General features: G+C 32.3%; 1 protein-coding gene across 1 annotated transcript; it reads right to left on the bottom strand.

Annotated features, from left to right (window-relative positions):
• Positions 1 to 257: 257 nt before the first annotated feature.
• Positions 258 to 10,275, bottom strand: LOC139502117 (uncharacterized). The gene is made up of 3 exons (XM_071291482.1): positions 3,484 to 10,275; positions 2,559 to 2,629; positions 258 to 1,833 (listed from the first exon to the last, which is right to left on the bottom strand). Exon 1 carries the CDS (start codon positions 10,249 to 10,251, stop codon positions 9,439 to 9,441), a length of 813 nt encoding a protein of 270 aa, XP_071147583.1. The 5' UTR covers positions 10,252 to 10,275; the 3' UTR covers positions 258 to 1,833; positions 2,559 to 2,629; positions 3,484 to 9,438.
• Between the last annotated feature and the right edge of the window lie 6,517 nt (positions 10,276 to 16,792).

Raw genomic sequence — 16,792 nt, 5'->3', positions numbered from 1 at the left:
TTCTTATATCTATAGAATCACTATACACTAAAATATCATTCTGAAGGAATCAATATACCCAGATATATTATTACAAGCCAACCAGTCTCTTTAGTATGTATTGCTACTAAATGTTGTGTACCAAGCAGATACATAGCAAATACCAGCTTTTAGTCTTGTGTGGTCTGACCCAGCCAGGGATGAAAACTCAAAATAACTGAAACAAGCTTATTTTTAAAAAGCTGTTCTAAATATCATTTTAAAGAAACAAAAAAAAGTTCAAATTAATGTTATTTATTAAAATGAGAAATGATTAATGAAGCAATCACCTTGTATAATACTGTTACCTAAGATATAAGAATATGGTAATATTGAAAAAAACATACACCCTGCTTTAGAAAACCCTCATACATATTGTATGGAAGAATCATAGGTGTTTAATTGTTACAGAAATTTCAACTTTACAATCTATTCCACTTGAAAAAAGTAAAACAAATAATAATATATTACATTTTTTGTGACTACTAAACATACAAGTAAAACAATATTAGCATTCTATAAAATATACCATTCTCTTAAATGCATTATGAAATACTATTTGACATTTCTTTTAAACTATTGCAAAAGAATTCACTGGCTAAAATCACGAGGAGCAACATTCAATTTCATGGGCAGGGTGTTAGATATTGTTTTAAAGCTGAGAAAAAATTTACAAAGTCACAAGATTTACCATTAAATTCATAAACAAGTTAAAAAAATCTTTTCTACAAAAAATAAGAGTTGTCTCCTATTTGAATAAGCCTTATCATGAAATACTGTTACCAAAAGTACCTACAAATATGGGAGATAACTCATTAAACTTTGTGAGGAAGGGGCGTTTAATATCAGATAAAATTGAGAATGGAAACACTTTGGAGATGATGATGACGTAAATATAATTTGAAATCACCATGTCAGACCAAACCACTTACCGCGTAATGCATTATCTAGACTTATGTTTACAAGCTGGTTTTATTCACAGAGCTCTAAATAATACTGTCATCTTACTTAATTTACATCTGATATAGCATATCTAACATAAAATATATAACAATTATAAGTAAACCAATACATTCTTATTTATTGCAGGCCTTCCATGCAGTGAACAAACTAGCTCATATGAAGAGATAAGCATTGTAAGCAGTGTATTCCCACCCCTTAACCCTAAATCTCAGACTGCTAGTTTCCATTTCTCACAACTTATGCTCAGTTTGTTAAATTCAAAAACAAGTTAAATCTTTTTATAAAAAAATTAAGAGTTGTCTCCTATTTGCATCAGCCTTATCACGAAATACTGTTACCAAAAGTACCTTCAAATATGGGAGATAACTCATTAAACTCTAGGAGTAGTTATCTGGAATTATCTGTAGTGATTTTGACGAAGAGTTGTCTCATTGTCAACATTTCACATCTTCTTATATTTATTTACTTATAATAGGACAGTAGGAAGTTAGAACAGGAGTAAAACAATATGCCCCCCCCCCCCCCAACTAAAAGGGCATAAAAATAAATTTTAACCAATGGCAGCTGGTTGTTCTCACAAGTCCCATCAAAGTCTTACATTAAACACCTAGTACATGTATTAATTAAGACTATTTAGGGGGAACTGTAGGCCTGTGATATTCGAAAGTAATCGACATATCTGGTTTAAAAGAATAAATTTTTACAACTGGCTCTCCCCTCTTTCTATCTCTCAGAGTAAACATAATTGTATTACTACATATTTTTTTGTCAATAAGTGTTTCCAAGTTCCTCAGATCAACAGAATCCATTCTTCTGCTTCAGTTGATTTTTAAATTAACAAGCACGCTTTGTCTACAAATAGAAAATAAAATTTCATTCAAAACATGTAAACTAAAATTCACAAAAAATTATATATAATGTTGATGTCAGAAGATATTTACATTTTATCCATATATGGAGTAATCAGGAGACAGAGGCTGAAGAAATTCTTCATATAAAGCAGTTTTAGAATTGTATCAAATCTTATGGCATCTTAAGTATGAAATGCCACCATTGTACTTTCATTTTGCTTCAGATTTGTTTAAAATAAACATGTCAATTATTTCAGGCACCATGGATTAAAAATTTTCATTCAACCAAAGATTTGACGGATAAGGACAATATGCCTTCAAACTAGTTTAACCCTGCCACACTCTGTATGTGCCTGTTATTCAGTGGTTAATGTTTGTTGCTGTGTAACATATTTGTTTTGTTCATTATTTTGGACATGAATTAGGCAGTTTGTTTTCTCGACTGAATTTTTTTACAATTTTCATTTTTTGGTCAATTTATAGCTAACGTAACATGTATGTGGTATGGGTTTTACTCATTTTTGAAGGCAGAATTGTGACCTATAGCTGTTAATTTATATGTCATTTGGTTTTTTGGAGAGTTTTCCAAATTGCAATCATACCACATCTTCATATTTCTATATCTGTAATTAGGTATTGCATTATTATAGAAGCAATAAACTAGAACCGTTCATTATCTTTAATGTTACCTTGAAACAAGGATTTTGTTACCGTCAACATACATACCTTAAAGTTGATATTATTTTACATCCAGGTCCTACTTCCTTAGATTTTACTTCAATAAATATCCAGGATAACTGAAAAAAAAATGAATCCTTAACTGTGATGGTAGTAAAAACACTTATTGAAGGCCGTATGTTGACCAATTAGTTGTTAACTTGTATATCTTTTAGTCTCTGGTGGAGTCAGTTGTCTCATTGACAATTAATTACCACATCTTATTTCGATATTTATACATGTATATGAAATTTAGTCAATTTAATCAACATCTAATCATAGCAGTTAATACAGATAAATAAGATATACTATTGCTAAAGTGACATATAGGTCCAATGAGCCAGGTGTAAATATCAAATTGCTATGAATATAAATGTAATTGTTAAGATGTATGTGATGATACACAAATATTATTGCAATATATAATATATAAACCTATAGATATTATCTAATCAATACATCTTTCTATGATAGAAAGCAATTTTTTTTTTAAATTCAAATATAAGAAGAGCAGTTTGAACACCGGAAAGAGAGAGATAGAAAGAGAAAGAGAGTGAGAGAGAATAGTGTGGTGAGTTTTCAATACATTGAATTTTATTTTAGTATAGTAAATACAGCATTTTCATTTATAACATGTATGATATTAAATGTAAAGTATTTACATAATGTATGTAATACATATTTTGGCCATATCTGTTAATTGTGACCTGTGGAACAGGAACTGTACCCTTGCTTTTCTTTCAGGAGCACCAATGTTTTTAAAATTCTCTATTATATTGGGTTAGTTACTCAATCTGGTTTTCTGGTTCGTGTCAGATTTCTCCCTTAGAAATTTCTCCCTTTTCTACACTAAAATGCGAACTTGTACATCAAAATCATAGCTGCTGAAATGAAATGACTAGACATCTACTACATGTACCTGATGCATATTTACCTTGTCTTTCAAATGTTAAAGCTTCATGCAGACCCAGTTGTGATGTTCCTCATCTGGGAGATTAATCAGTATATAATCATTCTTCCTTTTTACAAGGATAGGTTGTTGGCATATCTCTCAATCCCAAACCTGAAGAACCAGAGAATGTTTACTCAATTGCAGACCAAGGCTGAAGAGTCAAATCTACCAAAAATTTCATATCAGAGTTTTCTTCTCCTAGACATCCTTTGAAGGCTGATGACCATCATCTAGCGGGCTATTTTACCCATAACTGGGGCAAGGTTGATGAGTGTAGGGATCTCCGCATGTCGATCGGCCTACACACTTCATCTCTAGGGACCTTGCTACTCCGAGATCCTCTACAGTAAAGCCTAGGACACTAGATCCTAGTTACCATGTGCTGTCACGGGGAGGCACTGTAGAAGTCTTGTTAGTGTAGAGGCTATGTACTGGAAGGAAAGACTTACGCACTCAGCTTTCTTTTCACCTATGAATATAAGCTATCCAGCGGCAGTGTAAGAGTCTATGACTCCCAACCACACTAGACGCATACACAAACCTGTGGTAACACCACCAGCACACAAAAAAAAGGGGTCATTATTTCAAATTTAGAAAAAAGAAGGTTTATTTAAATTAAGAAAAAAAAATTGTTATTTATTCAAATTTAAAAAAAGAAATTGTTATTTATTCAAATTTAAAAAAAGAAATGGTTATTTATTCAAATCTAATAAAAAGTAAGGTTTATTTATTTATTTATTTTAAAAAAGGAAGGATTATTTATCTAAATTTTTTAAAAGGAAGGTTTATTTATTTAAATTTAGAAAAAGGAATGGTTATTTATATAAAAACTAGAAAAGGAATTGTTATTTATTTAAAATCCAGAAAAGAAAGTGTTATTTATTTTAATTCAGAAAAGAAAGTGTTATTTCTTTAAAATCTAGAAAAGAAAGTGTTATGTATTTAAATTCAAAAACGAAAGTGTTCATTATTTTGAAATTTATAATGCATTTCATCCAAAAGTACAGGGTTATTTGTACTTCACAAACTTTAAAGCAACTAAACAGTATCAGAACAGTGTGAAATTACAACACCAACACATTACTTACTTCCCCTCCTTACCCAGCAACTCTCTATTACACTAGGTCATGGAGTAGCCCTCCCCAACCTCCAAGCCCTCAAATAGACTGGACTCTCATGGGTTAACCCTCCCCTACCCCAAGCCCTTAAAAACAAGTCCCTGGATTTCCATGGGGTAATCCTCCCTGACCCAAAAACCATTAAAAACAAGTCCCTGACTCCCATGGGGTAACCCTCCCCGACCCAAAGCCCTTAAAAACAAGTCCCTGGATTTCCATGGGGTAACCCTCCCTGACCAAAAAATCCTTAAAATAAGTCCCTGGATTCCCATGGGGTAACACTCCCAGACCCACAATCCCTTAAAAACAAGTCCCTGGACTTCCATGGGGTAACCCTTCCCGACCCCCATCCCTTAAAAACAAGTCCCTGCATGGACTCCAATGGGGTAACCCTCCCTGAACCCCGATCCCTTAAAAACAAGTCCTTGGACTCCCATGGGTTAACCCTCCCCAATCCCCATCCCTTAAAAACAAGATCCTGGACTCCCATGGGGATTCCCGACCCCTAATCCCATAACAACAAGTGCCTGGACTCCGATGTGGTAACCCTCCCTGACCCCCAAGCCCTTAAAAACAAGTCCCTGGACCCCCATGGGATAACCCTCCCCGACCCCCATGCCCTTAAAAATAAGTCCCTGGATTTGTTTTGGGTTAACTATCCCCTACCCTGTTGCCCTTAAATACAAGTGTCTGGAGTCTCACTCTCCCTTTCATCCGACCCCTAGGCTTCTCCTCCAAGACCTCTGAGCTCTTAAATTCCAGTTCCTGGATGTTGCCTTATTCCACCCAAGCTGCTCCAAAGCTCAGTCCCAGGTCAACTATATATAAAGCTGTTGCTATGTGGGTCGAGGGGATAATTAAAGAAAACGAAGAAGAAAACATCAGCAAGCCAGTATAACCTTTACCTTTTATTCTATCCATATTGTGATTGGGTATGGTGATTGGGTATGGTGATTGGGTATAGTGATGGGGTATAGGGATGGGGTATAGTGATTGGGTTTGGTGCTTGGGTATAGTGATTGGGTTTGGTGATTGGGTATAGTGATAGGGTATAGTGATGGGATATGGTGATTGGGTTTCATGTCTAGTTTATAGGTAATGTTCTACTGACTTGCTAGTGTTCAATTTTTAAACAATTTTAAAAAAAAGTTAGTAATGTATTCATGTTGCAATCAGACGCTATAATATTGTTAAATTCAAGTTGTTGGAAGTCCAAATCTCAGTGAAACATTAAAATTTTCAAACTAATTTAGTTATTGTGAGCTAAACTTTGATATCTAAATTTAGGAAATGGAATGGTTATTTATTCAAATTTGGAAAAAAATTAACAGTTATTTATTTTAATTCAGAAAAAGATAATTACTTTAAAAAAGCATTTTTACTCAACAATTACATGGATATATTTTAATGCTTCTTTAATAAATTTTAGTGATTTGTTTGAAATTTAATAAAGAAAAAAAAATATTGCTAAATTTTGTTTGAAATCTAAAATCTTTTGTTTTTATCGTTAAAATTAAATAAATTTGGATGTTTTTATTCAAAATAATTAAAAGGAAAATTCCTGTAAAAATAATGTATCGGCCATTACTTCCATCACGACATAATTCAATTCCGCCTTCCCATGAAAATAATGTATCCATTACTTCCATCACGACATAATTCAATTCCGCCTTCCCATGAAAATAATGTATCCATTACTTCCATCACGACATAATTCAATTCCGCCTTCCCATGAAAATAATGTATCCATTACTTCCATCACGACATAGTTCAATTCCGCCTTCCCATGAAAATAATGTATCCTTTACTTCCATCACGACACAATTCAATTCCGCCTTCCCATGAAAATAATGTATCCATTACTTCCATCACGACATGATTTCATCAAAATCCGGAAGATGTTCTGTGTTTCTCAACCACTATCCAGTCTATCAGAAACATTCTGAAATTAAACTGAAGAAAGGATTAAAATACCTGAAAAAAAAACTATTAATTATTATGCATAGATATTACAGTGTATTTTTTTTTTTTTTTTTTTTTTTTTTTTTTTTTTTTTCTTTTTTTTTTTTTTTTTTTTTTTTTTTTATAAAAGTAGAATGTTTGTCACCACTAAATTATCAGAGACCATCTTTCCAACACATTACTTCAAATTAAAATTAAATATATTGCAGGTTACTTTTGATATTAATTATAATAAACAGGAAATAATTTTTTTTTATCACAAATCTGCAATGTTTTGTGTTTGAATCAGTCCCAATAAAATATCTCAATGAAATGTTACTTTTAACTTTCAGGGAAAAAACTACAGACCAAAATATAAAAAAAGTATAGACTTTTGCATAAAATACCAAGTAATGTGAGGAAACCAATCGTATGCAGGAAAAGCTCAGTTGTAGTGACATTTATTCTCGGTATTACTAGTGACAGATAAGTACTGAAACTTGTACTTACAAGAGATCTAAACACCTCTACAACTATAACCTTCACTGGACAATTGTGAGTTCTAAAATAAAACGAGTATGGACGTCATGCAGTAAGATAAAGCAGTGGTATCTACTGCGCCAACTGTAGGAAATTTTATTTTTTTACCAGTGTATATCATTTTGTTTTACTATGTACTGCAACTCCAAGAACTTTTTTTGTTGGTGACTTGTCTTTGTGTGATTTTTTTTGTGTGTGAATTTTTTACGTGTGAATTTTTTGCGTGTGAATTCCTTGTGTGTGAATTTTTAGTGTGTGAATTTTTTTGTATGCGAGTTTTTAGCGTGTGAATTTTTAAGTCAGTTGTGTTGTATGTTTACCCAATTTTGGCTCCTCTGTCGTAATTATTGTAATGTTAACCAATTATGTCAATAAAAAGAAACAAGTAAGGCAAATACCACCCGTTTTCAATTTGTTCAGGTTGTCATAATGGAGTGGACCATTTGACTTAACCAGGTTTTATAGATTCCCCCTTTTTTAATTTACCATGAAGTCTATGCAAATAGATATGGCACTATGGAATGATTTTTAAGGTCATATTCAAAGAGGAAACCCTCAAGGTTGATCAAGGATGTCAAGGTCAGAGTCATGCCCTTCAGAACGATGTTCATAATACAGCATCTATACTAAAATAAAAATAAAAATTTGAATGTTGTAAAATTTTTATAAACAACTGGTCTGAAGAAAAAAGTTATAAAAATTAAAAAAAAAAAAAAATTATGAAAGCCAAAGACAAAACAAAAATTTAATAAATTCATTAATATTGACTTTAAAATCTATTGGAACAGTTATACATTTAATCTGACTCTAAATTTAATTGACATTAACCAATTTTTCTTTAAATAGTAAATTTATGTAGCTCAGAAATACCAAACTGTTCTGAAAATTGCTAGAATTATAAACATTCCTAAATAACGTCCCTCCACAGAACAGTACACAATACCCTTAAGATATCTTTCTCTCTGCTCTATTATTATCTCGTTCATTCATTCATTCATTCACACATCTTCCAGACGACCTATTTAGGAAGTATCATGTTAGTTATCCCACCCAGGTTAGTTCTTGATACTTTGTGAATAAAATGGTTTAATATTGATGTACCAGACATGGAGGGATGATTAAACAAGAAGTTTCATTTACCAGGTTTCCAGGAAAGGTGTTATTTTATTTTACATTTTACAAAAAAGTTTAGAAAAAATCCAAATTAAAACAAGTCATGTTTATCAAAAAGAAAAAGATATTGTAAGATGGCAACCATAAGCATCTGACCTTTCTAAATCTTATTTCTAAGACCTTGGGAATTTGAAACTTTTCTGATCTCAGTGATTTACTGATTCGTTTCAGTTGTACATTCGTCTCTACATCTTCTATATACATGTAGTTGGTTTTATCCCACAAAATAGATCTTGTCTTGCTGATAATTTTTAAATTCTTTTCAAATTTTTTTCTCTCTATAATATAGTTTTTATTCTATCTCTCTATAATATAGTTTTTAAATTTTTCTCTCTCTATAATATAGTTTTTAAATTTTTCTCTCTCTATAATCTAGTGTTTTCTATCTATTTATAATTCATAGTTTTTTCTATCTATAAATAGTATATGTCCAAAATATGGTTAAAAAAAAGGTCATTAAAAGGGAAACAACTCCAAAAAATGTTGACTGACAAGGTTGATGATCGGTACCAAATTTCTTCTGTGTTTTGTTTTCAAAATCTGATCCATATCAAATTTGAAGGTGTGTGTTACTGATAACGTCAGGTGTGTTGAGTTCAATGATGATGTCATGTGATATTTACAAGTTTTACCTTGGGTATAGTAAAATCCTGAATTCCCACCAAAATACTGTACAAAATTAATACCCTATTTCTACGATTACTGTACATATGAAGGTCTCTGATATCCTAATGATGATAACATACTACAACAACATTGTACATTTACCTTTGGTAACATACAATGTCTGACTTAAATAAAAATTGTATTAAACAATCATGCTTTTATTTACATATATATATATATATACAAAGAAAGTACGGGTAGAGTACTTGGGGTTTGGGATAAGACTGAACAGGAAGTGGGGAACTTGGGGAGTAAGACTTAGGGCAGGTTTACTCATATCTTTTTATAGTTTTCATTTTTGCCAGAGAATTCCTAACCTGTTATGACCTATTAAAAGACCAAACTGTCAATGAAGTGTTCAAGATACAATCATCAATAAAACATCAACCAACCAATCAATCAATACCATCAATCATTCATTTATTACTTGTCAGGTAATCTGGGGGCAACTGGCTAAAAGGGACAAAACTAACAAAAATACAAATTGAACCTTCTCCTCTCAACGACACACAATACTAAGCTGAAACATCCGACACCTCAAACTATACCCTCTAAAGGTCCTCCAAAAACCATTCAGACAATGACTCTTCATGAAATGCCTCCTTAACCAAACTCTCCTCATAGCTGCTCTGCCTTCCTCGTCCCAAATCACAACTCTATCATGCTCATCAGTAAAGACCTCGTCATCCTCCAGAGACAGCTCCTCCACATCACTTACACCTTCTTCTAAATCCACAGGACCACAGCAAGGTAAAACCCTGGAGATTACATACTGCATCTGCAGATTTCGACCCTCACTTTCCAAGTTTGCGCCAAACATCTGCAGAGTCTCATCATCACTCTCCAACCTTTGTTTTACCTCACTATAATCCTCGGATAGGGCCTCAACCTCCTCTGATACCTCAATAACCCTCCTTTCCAGATCCTCCCACCACTCATCAGCCTGCTGCTGCTCCTCATCCCAGGTTGAGAAAAGGTCAGCATCATCTGTATCGAAAACCAACTCATGTTCCTCTACCTCCTCAAACACCGCTGTATCATTTTCAACAGTGTCATCCAAAGTAGAAATGACTTCTACCTCAAATGGCATTGCTGAAAACAAGGCAACACGGGGTGCTTCCACCAAACACTGCTCCGGGTCAGCAGCCCTTGGTAGCTCAGGAGACTCTACCACAGGGGAAGGAACATCACGACACAAACCTTGAACCTGGGGTGACCTCTCTGGCTCATCACATGGTCTAACCGAAGGACCATACGGACACAGACCTACAAAGTCTACAAACTCTCTCACTATACATAGTATACCAATCATTTTCTTGCTTTTTTCGTCGTTTTGTCTGAAAATACAGAAAGGTAAAAGGATCTTAGTGATGTTTGTTAATTAATAGCTTCGCTGAGTGCAGCCTTATACCACTGCAGTAGTTGAACCCTGAACAGTTTGCAAGTTTGGACACAACATTCAAGCTTGATACTGTCTGAATCTAGATTGCTATCAAATTTGTGACATAATATATAGGTTTCTCACAAAAAATAAATGTGGTGAAATATCTTTAAAAAAAAATAAAATGGGTAAAAATATTTGTATTTACTTTCATTTGAAGAATTCTTGCTATTGTGCAATACTGTGCAATTGAAGATTGCTTGCTTTGGTGCAATACTATGAAATTGAAGTTTTCCTGCTATTGCACAATACATTATATATAAATTTACACATCTCCTGTCATATCAGTATTCTTTGCTTTAATATACAAACAAGAAATATAAATCAATGGAAACTAGATATGTCAAAGTGACAAGAATGGCCCTGTCTCAAAAAGTTGAAAGATCTGCAATTTCAATAACACATGTGGACACAAACATGATGGTAATCTCACATATAAAAAATTTGTAAGGGTTCCGCAGAACCCAGTGGCTCGCCTACTTTTGCTGTAAATTGCAGGCTCAACAAAAATGAGGGAAAAAATCAATAAAAATATTCTGTTTGATACTATCTTTTGATAGTAGGAAGCTTCTGTCCAAGTTTGGTAAAAATCTAGGATAGTTTATGAATCTAATAAATGTTTTAACCGCAGACTGGATGTAATGTTAACTGGAAGAAAAACTAATTTCATTCATAAGTGAAATACAGATACACAGGTACAAAATATTAACAAAATGTCCTTCTAGATACTAGCTTGTGATCGTAAACAAGCTTCTGTCCAAGTTTGGTGCAAAATAAAAATAGTATAAGAAAGTTATTTAAAAAAAAAAAAAATTTAACCACAGAGTGAATGTGTTGTTTCCTGGCAGAAAATCTATGCCCATTTTAAGTAAAATACGGCAAAAATGGATTTATTGTTTTACAAAATTTACTTCTGGATACTATCTTATGATCATAAACAAGCTTCTGTCCAAGTCTGGTAAAAATCCAGTATAGTTTAAGAAAGTTATTAAAATTTTAAAAATAAACTTTAACCACAGAGGGAATGTAATGTTTTCCCGTAAAAAAACTATGTCCATATATAGGTAAAATACAGAAAAAATGGAACATCATTTTCACAAAATTTACTTCTGGATACTATCTTATGCTCATAAACAAGCTTCTGTCGATGTTTGGTAGAAATCCAGTATTATAGGTTTGAGAAAGTTATTAAAATTTCAAAAACTTTAACCATGTGCAGAGTGAATATTTGTGGACGCCGCCGCCGCCGATGGAATGTGGAATCGCTTATTCTCGCTTTTTTCTACTAAAGTCAAAGGCTCGACAAAAATCAGGTCAGAAACAAAATTCATAGATACAACAAATAACATGAAATGGCATGGATACATTTTTTTTAAATACTTGATTTGAAAAAAATCATCAAATTTAAAGTATCAATGCATTGTGAAAATGAAGATTTCATCAATGAAATTTCAGTCAGAGATTCTAAATATCCTTTTTATATTAGATACAAATTTAAGTCTGATAATTTTTTTTCGTAAGTGAGACATTTCTGAGACACTACACAGGCGTCAAAAGGCATCATTATGGAGTAAAGGGGGTGGCGTCAAAAGCCATCATTATGGAGGAAAGGGGGTGGCATCAAAAGGCGTCATTATGGAGGAAAGGGGGTGGCGTCAAAAGGCTTCATTAGGGACTTATCATTTTTTACCTGGGAGTGGGGCTGGTCATTTTGAAGTCAAACATAAAATTTTCTTGATCCCCCCATAATATTTCACTATTTTTATGTGACCCCCCATAATAACACATTATTTACTCAGAGAAATCTATTATATGTTTTATGTTAGGCTTTGGTGAAACCTCCATAAAGTCGATAAACTTGTATATGGATAATTCATGCTTTCAGCATGAACAATTCAATTACTCATTTATTGTCACATTTCATTCTTAAATTTGTGATAGTAACCCAAAAGTTTTGATTTATTAACCTAAAAGTACAAATTTTAAATAATAAGAGGTATAAATGGACCCAAAAGTATCTTATAACGAAAACAAAAGGGTACATTATTGGTGTTCATCATCTCAGTATTATCTTTTGTATCAATATTCAACTGTTTGTTGCATATTACTCAGTATATTGTATGAATATTTGATCATTTATTGGAGAATTGATTGCTGTACACTATATTCTTTCATGATGCTGCATGATTAGAATTTTTTACAAAATTTTGCACAAATTCCTGTCCAGATTTCGTTTTTTAATTTATAATTAATTTCTCTCAAACTATTAAGCTGGTTATAACAAAACTTGGCAGTAATGATTGTCAATGTAGTAATCAAATTGAGTGAAACATACAACGACTGGATTATTGGGGTTATGAACCTTGAAGCACTTATATGTATTTTATAAGGGACAAAAGAAAATGGCAGCTTCCTACATCACTAAATCCCTGTGGTGTTTTACTTTATTGTATATGAATAGTGGTAAACATATATTTCATTTGACTGTTTTGATGTTCCTCTTGACATTTTGTCTCTTGAAGAATGTTAACTACTTATTTCCATGTTAAAAAATATTGATCCACCCTTTTAAATTTATAAACAAAATTGAACCCCGTGTTATGACCAGCCCCCCTCTCCCAAATTAAAAATGAGAGGTCCCTTATGGAGGAAAGTGTTAATACTCCTGACAAATTTTGTCTAATTTATGTCATCCAACTCCCCTGCATTAAATAGTGAGGATGACAACTTTCAATTCAACAATAGAGCATCACATCATTCAATTAAACAAGTCAAACTCACTCGGCTGTATTTGGTGATTTTCAGAGCTAATGGTAATAAGGTATTCCGTATAACAGGTTATTTTCACAAGTGTAAAATTTTGCGATTTTTATTGAATATAAAAGTATACAAAATATTTTGGCGGATTAAAAACTTGTATCAATACTTATGCATGTACACTTTTAAATTGGAGGAATACATTTTGTTCTATCCGCGAAAAATAAGCGAAAATTTAGACAGCGCGAAAAATAACCCGCTATACAGTATTATATTCAACAGAATTTTTCCAGAAGTTGCTTCCAACCTTTGAAATAAAAAATGTGTTTTTGACAGTTTGTTTATTTAGATAAGCTAAAACCAAACACAAGACTTCACAATACTTTTTCAAAGGGAAATTACTCCTTTTTTTTAGTTGACAATGAAATTCTAGTAAGCAATTGCAAACATGTTTCAACTTAAGTAAACACTGTCTTTTAAAAGTGATGAATTATATTTATATTATCAGTAAATATAGGCATCCCTTAGAGGAGTCAATTGGCAATTTGGGTGATTTGACTTTTTTGTAGATCTTTCTTTGAAAAACATAATTGCTGTTTACAGTATATTTCTATTTTTAATAATATTCAAGCAAATAACCAAAAACTGCAAAATTTCCTTAAAATTACCAATTCAGGGTCAGCAACCCAACGTGTCCAATTCAGCTGAAAATTTCAGGGTGGATAGATCTCAACCTGATCAACATTTTTACCCCCGTCAGATTTGCTCTAAAAGCTTAAGTTTCAGAGAGTAACAAGCCAAAACCTGCATTTTCCCCTATGTTCTTTTTTTAGGCATGTTGACTGCCATCTTCTTGTTTGTGGGCAGGATCATCAGACATATTTTTTTAAACTAAATACCTAAATAATGATCAAAAATTTTATCTAGGCTATATCTACTATTAAAGATTAAGAAAAGACTGCAGAAAATTATTCTATAATGGTTATATCTAGCCATTTATTGATTATTGTTGTTCCGTGCGGGGTAGTTGCAGCAGTGAGGGTTTAAATAGGATATTAAAATTACAAAAGAGAACTGCTAGATTAATGCTAGAAACAGACCCTTTCGTTCCTTCCAACCCCTTATTCAAACAGGCGCGTAGCTCCCTATACGCTAACACGCAGTTGCGTGCACATGGATTCGGCAAGCAAAAAAAAAATGCCAAAATAAAAATTTATAAATTAATTATGGTTAAGGGAAACACATATGTTGTCACTTTTTTAATTGATTAACTGTCATTAAATAACGGCATTTCAAAATAAACGTTTTATTGGAGATCATGTAAAAATCGGACAGTAACTTGTATCTTTTACCAGATTTGAATTTATTATACGTATACTCAGTCTTTGTCAACAATCAACAAAAAAGCATGGATATTGAGCACGTATTTAACATGTACAATGTACATGTACAATCAGATAATAGTTTATTTTAAGGACATCCATGCGTATTGCGATCACCGGATTTTTACGAGATTGGTCACACTGAGGTCACTTTGCATACAGAAAATATGTCAGGGAATTGCATCCTGGAAGGAAGCAATTAAAATAAAGTAAACTTCTTCTAAATATGAAAAAATTAAAGAATTTTCTTCAGAAAAAAGTATATGTACATAAGTTTTATAATGAAAACTATCCATATGCATTATATTTTTTGAGGTTTCTTAGGACTTTAAATTGAACTGAAGCAATTGGTTTTTGTGTAAATATTCAAAGTTATTGATAGATATTATTGGTTACACAATTTGATTGACAATATACAAGGGAGACAATTTTAATATAATTTTAATTAGATGGAGTCATCTCCCATTGTATACAATATTTCTGCATTAACACTTTGAACACTGGATAATTGGATTTCATGCAGAGCTTCGGTTTTAGTTATTTTTAACAAACTTGGACAGAAGCTTGTCTATGATCAAAAGCTAGTATTAAGAAGGAACTTTTGTTGGAACCCCCCCCCCTTTCCTTTTTTTTGACGATCAATGCATTTGAATGGGAGCATATAGTTGGAACCCCTCTTTTACTCTGGGTTGGGAACACACCCTTTTTAAAACGGCTGGATTCACCACTGAATTGAGTGCAATATTTGTTCCTTTTGCATTATCAGTTCAAGTTCACCCCTCAGACAAAAGGTTGAATTGGGTTTTTCACTCCAATTATTCCTGAATGTATTGGGTTTTTTCCCTCATGGTTTTCAAATTGAGACATTCTCTGTTTGGGTAAAATTGATTCATTGTCATGTGTATGATGTCGCAAAGGAGGGTACAAAAAAATCAGCAAAAATAAAAACATTTGTTTTTTCATTACAAATTTTATTCATTACACTATTACACTATTAGCTGTTACTTTATGGTGTGGTACAAAAATCATCCCAAAAAATCAATTCGTTTTGGCCCATGATGACTTTTAAAATGATTATATCATTGAAAAAGCTCCAAATTATCTCCCTTTGGTGAAAAAATGCCATTTTTGGCATAAAAATTGAAATAACTTTTTAAACTCATCAGTGACCTATGTTTTTTATTATTTTTTTTCAAATGAACTGTACTTAAACTAAACTATTGCAAAATTTAAGCAATTTCTGTAATTTAGTTCTTTTTTTATTTCGATTTTACCTTTTTTTCTCCTAGTTAGACAGAAAAAAAGTACCTTAACAAAAATGCATGCTTGTTTCAAAGGTGGAATGTGAGCTTAAATAAACGGTGACCCCATATTTTTATTTAACTTTTCCATTAAGTAAAGGATAAAGTTTATTTATATAAAAAATAGCGAAATGCTATATTTAAAAAAAAATTGATTTAGACCTGTGAGCCCCCTTAAATATATGATTACAACAATGGGTGGTTATTTAATGACCAGTATCATTGCACACAGAGTTATTTGAGATTGCTTTCTCCATGATTGATTCAATAATATGGGCGACGATTCTCCATTCCTCAGAATAAATTAATTTTTTTTTTAGTAAGGGATAAATTATTGAAATATTCATACAAGGACTCAGTTCTGCCATTTGTAAAATCTTGACCCATTGCTTTGGTTACATTAACGTTAATGTAAGTGACCTAGAATGCCCCAGTAGTTACTATTGCATTTTGATTGATGCTCTTTTTTAATGACGAAAGTTTCTTCCTTAAAATTACAAAATATTAATTGAACAATAAATTAGTAAATTACGCAAAATAAATCATTACTTTTGGTAAATAAAGCACTTGACAGCCGGGCTAATAGGGTTGGTAAGGTATAGTTTTTTAATAAATAATTTGGTTTTCCTTCAAATTGGATTTTTTAAGAGCTGAGGAAAATTGAATTGGGTTTTCTATTGTTTTATTTGCGTAATTTATGCAAAAACACAGCTTATCAGGAGCTCTGGATAGGTTTTTATTTATTATTGGCATTTTCTTCTTTACATTATGATCATTTCAAACTTTCTTTTTTACAATATCAATACAGTATTACAGTGTAATCATTGTGTAACAGCTAGCAACTTTGATACATTTTATCAATGCAATGCACGAGATTTCAAGCATACAACAGACCAATTATCACAACTTTTGCTATGCAAAGTTTTACTAACTATTCAATTTTACTATATTCTCAATCAAAACTCAAGTTAG

The sequence above is a fragment of the Mytilus edulis genome, chromosome 13 (assembly GCF_963676685.1).
Source record: "Mytilus edulis chromosome 13, xbMytEdul2.2, whole genome shotgun sequence".
In the NCBI taxonomy this organism is placed as follows: Eukaryota; Metazoa; Mollusca; class Bivalvia; order Mytilida; family Mytilidae; genus Mytilus; species Mytilus edulis.
The sequence above is the reverse complement of the archived record's forward strand: the minus strand, read 5'-3'. Positions and strand labels throughout refer to the sequence as shown.

Excerpts from the sequence above, each read along its gene's own strand:
- LOC139502117 (XM_071291482.1), bottom strand. The coding sequence starts at position 10,251 with ATGATTGGTATACTATGTATAGTGAGAGAGTTTGTAGACTTTGTAGGT.